Below are 6344 nucleotides of genomic sequence, written 5' to 3' on the forward strand. Positions count from 1 at the left end.
TGCTTTGCTATCCTTGTGGGGACTCTCCATAGGCGTAATGGTTTTTATACTGTACAGACCGTATATTCTATTGCCCTACACCAACCCTACCCCTAAACCTACCCCTCACAGGAAACTTTCTGCATTTTTAGATTTTCAAAAAACTTCATCCTGTGTGATTTATTAGCTTGTTTACCCGTGGGGACCTCAATTTAGGTCCCCACCGTGACACGAGTCCCCGTGAGTCTGTGTGTATTCAGGTTTAAGTCCCCACACACACACACAATCACACACTCTCTCTCTGTCTCACACACTCTTTATTAGAAAGCACAAACTCTTATCGTCTTCAAACGGCTGTAGCTTATTTCTTGTCCAATTCCAACAAGTCATATATCATTTTGAAGGTATTTTAATGGAGAATATGGAAATAAAAATAACCGTTTTTTGAAAATTTGCTCATTCTGACTTATTTTGCCAGCGCGGGTCACATGTGTGACTTAATTACCACTAAAACACTCACTGCACTCAAAGTACTCACTGTTTCAGTAGCTGTTATATGATAAAATCCCTTCTTAAGCCACTCTGTGTAACTCTGCAGTTATAACACTGTACTTCTGTAGCAGCGAGCCTGATCAAACACACAGCTTCTGGTGATGAGCTGCTTCAGCTGTGTTTGATCAGGGCTGCAGCTAAACTCTGCAGGACCTGCTGTAACGTCTGCACACATAGAAACAACGAGAGCTAAGCGGCATCTGGACAGCTGCTGAAAGAAAAACACTGCTGCTGGACACCAAACACTACACCAGGCGTTTGATGCTATGGCTGCGGGTGTTATTATCTCAATGAGGAACAGCTGATGAATGAATCAATCCACTTCATCAGCATTACAGTTCAAGTAATGCTTGTTTAACAGAAGAATATTGAGATTTTATACAATTACAAGAGTCACATTTGTACCGAAATTGTCACATTCACTTCCATCGTAAGTGCCACACTGGAAACATGTTTTTTGCGTTTTGTAAAGAAGAGCAGGGACGAGTTGTTGTGTTTTTGTGGTAACCATCATTATGCCACTTGTGCTGTCAGTTGAACTTGACTTATTTTGAACCTGTGAGTTTCCTCAAAGCAGCTTTGCAGTGTGATCAGCGTCACCAAATGCAGGGTCCTTCAGGAGAGTTAGTCCAGCAGAGGAGAGCACGACAGACACTCACAGCTTCAGTTTGACTCGATGACTTATGTCTGCATTAATACATTTCAAAACGGCCTTTTCATTTCAAAACGCTCTCCGTCCACACTAGCGTTGTACAAAAGTTTCTCATCTGCACCGAAACATCAGAAAATGTTAAATTCGCTTTACTGCGATACAGATGAAACAGGCACGATATGTTTTCATGCAGTTCTTCTGGCAGGACCATTTTGTTTAGGAAAATATCTCCTCGTTCACTGACGATAGTATGTCTGATCTAAAACACGACTGCCCTCATGTTTCGCTGCAAACAGCAATCGCGAGTACATTTCCGGTCATCTTTGCAGGACTGTGATATGAAGAGTGTACCAAGTAACACATCTGTAGCAAAAGTGTGAAAGTGAATAGCACATGACAGGCACAATACCGGGATAAACATGGATATAATATGTGTCACATGACCACACATGCGTCGTCATTTTCAAAAGCCTCTGTTTTCACAGGCCACACTGCAATGTGACAACAGCCTTTTCAAATGTACCCACTTTGGAGAGCGTTTTCAAAAAGCTCGGTTTTTCTTGACAAAAACGGCGTCTCAGTGTGGACGGAAGGCCGAAACGGAGAGGTATTAGTGAGGACCAGGCCTGAGCAAGACAGAGACAGCTGGCAGGGAGAGCAGTCAAAGCTTTCTGGCAGTGCTTTAATGACAGCAGTGTGATTGGCAGGATCTGACGGCGCTGGCGAAGGAGCTGCGTGCGGTGGAGGACGTGCGGCCGCAGCACAAAGCCACGGACTACTCGTCCTCCAGCGAGGACTCGGGCACCACTGATGACGAGGACGACGAGGAGGTGGATCAGGAGGCGGGAGAGGAGTCGACGTCTGGCCCCGAGGACTCCCGTGCCGGGTGAGCCTCGCTGACCATCACACCGCACACTGGGGCTGTCAAATTAACATTACACCTTCAATTTGAAAGAAAAATCCACATTCGAATGCAAACACGTTAGGTGTGCGACAGACAGCTTTATCAGCGGCACACCAGATGCGATGACGATGCAGCTGTCATTGCATGGTAATGCTTTTTTTAGCCTGTCCAGTTCAACCAGTGTTGCCAACTTAGCCATTTTGTTGCTAAATTTAGCAACTTTTCAGACTACCTTAGCACCTAGCAACAAAGGTAGCAATTTCTAACATTTATTTGGCATATTTTGATAAGGGAATCAGACAATAAAAAGGCACACATTATCCATCCAAATTACACAAAAAGAGGAAACCAAAGATGCCTCGCAGTACTGTACACACATCATGTGAATTGAGTTAGCTGCTATTTGCAATTGTTCAATTTAATAATAATTGAATAATTGTTCATTTATGATACACTTTGTTAGTAGCTTGTACCTGCGATTGTTGATCAGTTAGTACACTGTAAGAAAAATGGAAAAGATACTAGTAATTTTCCAGGACATTATCCATTATCACCCTGTAACCTGAAAACACAATGCGTAATTTAAAATGCAGGGAAAAAAACAATACGGAAAATTATTTCATATTGACATAGTAGATTGTGCCCTATATTTACAGACTTTTCTTAGTGTAGCATACTAACTAACTACTAATACACTGCTTAAAGCATAATTGTTGAGAATGTGTAGTATTACTAGTCTACTAGCTATTTAAAAAAAAATGTATTGTGATTATTAAAAATGTGTAAGTGTTCAGTAATTCAATGTATTTAAAAGTACAGTTATTTATATTTTAATATTATATTATGCTTATTATTTTACAAACAGATCTAAATTAACATATCAAATATATTTTTTGCTGAGATTTGATGCAGTGACACAATTTTGCGTCGTGATTACGCAATGGCATCATCGCGCACTGACATCACAACGTCATTTAACAACTTTTAGCAACAAATCGACCTTCCTTTAGCAACTTTCTCTGAAAAATAGTTGGCAACACTGTGTTGAACCCACTCTCGCACAAGAGAGATGCATGTTTAGAAAGCCATGTAAAATGAATGTAAGTTCAAAAATCCCCCTCCCACTGCATCTCATGTTTTTCTATTAAAAAAGTGCTCTGTGTGATTGGCTTTTGTCCCTCTGTATTAAACTATGCATACATGATGCAGTTTTGTTTATAATTGCTTAAGCAACGTAATTGATTATATTTTTTATGAACATTATGCACTTTTTTTCACGGATAGTCGTGTTATTTTATTGCTTTGAACAAACGTGCATTAGTAATATTTTGCTCATTGCGCCCTCTTGTGGCCTCTTGAGAGAAGCCAAAAGCTTTTTCCCTCTAACTGAAATCAGGCCTTTCCTTTTAAATTTGAATATAATTGGAATATTGCTAATATTTAAATGCAAAATTTGAATGTAGTTTTTCAGCCATTTTGACAGCCCTAGTGCCCAGCGATGTGCTGCAGATGTGTGACATTCATCAGGCTACACTGATCACATTCAAGATGTAGAGTAAGAAGCACAGGTAGAAAGACATCATGTGCAGTAAACCTTTATAAAGCACACGAGTGTTCAGAGCAGGTTTGAAAGCGTATGTAATGAGCTCAGATCGTTCTTCTGTGATTGGCAGCTCATCCAGACTCAGTAATGGAGAGACGGAAGCAGCTAAGACCATGGTTGTCCAAGACAACGACGCCTCCTCTACTCCATGCAAAGACAGCACGCTGATCATGAGACAGGTGACACACACACACACTCACTTTCACACACACACACACACACTCTCACACACACACACACTCTCACACTCACATACACACACTCACTCACACACCACACACACACACACACACACACACACTCCTCACTCACTCACTCACTCACTCACTCACTCACTCACACACACTCATTCTCACACACACAGGTTTGTGTTTGTGAAAAGTGGGTAAATGATACTGTGATTACTGATCGTGGGACAGATGGGTCCGGCATGAATTCCTCCTGCTGCTCACGACTCAAAAGCAATTGGGCAGCTTTGGCCGATTTGACTGTTTCTCATCTCATCCCATCTCATTTAACAGCAGAACTATACTGTAGTGCCATAGTGTTCACATACTATTGTAAAACACAACTGTTGAACATTTATGCTATTCTTTCCGTTCTGTTTGGCCATTTTTACTGTTCCTTTATTTCATAATTTTTTCATTGTCTTTGTTTTCTGTGAATTATGAATGTTTTTATTTATTTCTGTTCAGATGATATTAGAATGTTATCGTTTATTGTAAAAAAAAAAACCCTTTTGATAATTGCAAGTTTACTGCAGCGAAGGAAAAGAGCGTTGACTTGAAGCGTTGCATATGCATGGACCCAGACGTTTGCCTTTCTCAGTTCCAGAGAGCAGGGCCTGTGACAGTGCTGGGATCAGGCTGGAGTCCCAGTCCTGTAGAGATTGGGCAGAGGAACTGCATTAGGGGCCTGCCCGACCTGCTCCAGCAGTCCTCCTCGGCTCCCAGCAGCCCTGCCCTGTCCCCCCTCAGTCCCTTGGACAGAGTCCCGTGCCTAGCAGAGGTACGCAGCGCAGTAGAGCCGCAGTCTCTGCTGTTCTGATGGTGGGAGGTCTTATCTGTCTCTTCACGATGCTACCTTTTTATGCTACTAATTCTCTTAGCAAACTTCTAACAGCTTCTTCTGATTAACCAGCATCATTAACTAGTGGATAACGCTAACTGATGAGCCACTCAGACGTGAATAACACATGCTCAAGCAGATGTGCAAAAGGCTTTTTTTTTTCCCAATAAGTGTTTACTGACTGAAATGAAACGGCTCATGTGACTGATGCACATGTCTGGCAATAGTTTTTATTTGAACGTCTGAATTAAAAGATCGTAAAGTTTCTAACAGAAGCAGCCTAGAAACAAAAAAACATTAAGTTGGTAGCTTGTATGCCCGATTAACTCGTAGCATTTGCCCGTTTCAGTTCGAGGTTAACTTCCCCCCCACTTGTCCTGTTGTCAGGAGTAGCTCAAGCGAGTGGAGTATGTCATAAATCGTACAGGTCATGTGTCTGCTGTCCGTATCCATTATAATGGATCTGCTTTTGATGCTACACAATGTGCTGCTGCTCAGGTCCGGTGTAGACATGATGAACTGACCACAAACAACACAAGGTCTAACAATCTTCCCCGGCATCTGAATCTTTGTGCAGCTGCAGTGAGCTTTAGATGGCTTTTAACCTGAGAAGCTCTCTACCCTCGCTCATCCTTCACATGATGAGGTAAAGCAGACATTAAATTGAGAAGGAGAGAGAATATCACATACTTTGGAGATCTGAGGTGATAATATGCTAGTAACAGTGCTAATATGTTTTTTTTTTTAAACTGAGGTCACTTTAAAAAATGATTCCGAAGTTGTTGACCTGGTTACTTGCTTTAAGTGATAGAGAGTCAAGATGTGGAGCGAGAGATACTCTTTGCACATAATTACCGATGACAAGTACCTCTGTCTTATCTTTGTTTAGCTGTAGAAAGTTCTGTGACATCCACAATTTCATGCCGTCTATGCAGTCCAGTAGGGCTGAGCTAAAGGAAACATGTATAGGTTAAATGATAGAGGACCCAAACTTGAGCCTTGAGGAACACCACAAGAAATGGCGTAATGCCTGGAGGTGTAGGTACCCAGTGTAACTTAGTATTTTCAGAAGTTTAGGTACCGTTTTTAATTGTAAAGAAACAAAGAGGTAAGGTGTATATATCTAAAAAGTGAACACACATACTATTATTAGAATATATATATGTATTCGGTAATGCGATATATCACGATAATGAACATGCACGATATTGTTATCATGGCCACTTCAAAATGCAGAGAATAATTATTTATTGCAAATTATTCAGAATTTTGAATGCATTTTAAGAATACTTTTCCCATCAACTTATCACAATGCACAACACTGCTGCGTCAAATCTCATCTGATGTAAACAGATTTGATGAATGCATGAGAAGTGCATTCACTCTCTGACAGCAGATGGCACTGAAGAGCAGAAATGCATTAAAGGGGTCATATGATGCTTTTTAAAAGATCATTATTTTGTGTATTTGGTGTAACAGAATATGTTGACATGCTTTAATGTTCAAAAAACACATTATTTTTCAAATACTGTACATTATTGTAGGTCCTCTATGCCCCGCCTCTCTCAAACGCTTCGTTTTCTACA

At 40.9% G+C, this 6344-nt stretch overlaps 1 protein-coding gene across 3 annotated transcripts in view; it reads left to right on the forward strand.

Annotated features, from left to right (window-relative positions):
* Positions 1-6344, forward strand: part of LOC107700961 (mitogen-activated protein kinase kinase kinase kinase 4-like) — a 58694-nt gene that overhangs the window by 30973 nt on the left and 21377 nt on the right. Inside the window, exons 16-18 of one of the 3 annotated variants that reach the window (XM_016502840.1) lie at positions 1879-2069; positions 3761-3869; positions 4519-4698. In XM_016502840.1, coding sequence (XP_016358326.1) covers positions 1879-2069; positions 3761-3869; positions 4519-4698 — 480 coding nt within the window. The remainder of the gene's footprint in view (positions 1-1878; positions 2070-3760; positions 3870-4518; positions 4699-6344) is intronic. The other 2 variants (XM_016502841.1, XM_016502842.1) reach the window with 2 other exon arrangements.

The sequence above is a fragment of the Sinocyclocheilus anshuiensis genome, unplaced genomic scaffold (genome assembly GCF_001515605.1).
Source record: "Sinocyclocheilus anshuiensis isolate Anshui unplaced genomic scaffold, SAMN03320099.WGS_v1.1 scaffold1550, whole genome shotgun sequence".
NCBI lineage: Eukaryota > Metazoa > Chordata > Actinopteri > Cypriniformes > Cyprinidae > Sinocyclocheilus > Sinocyclocheilus anshuiensis.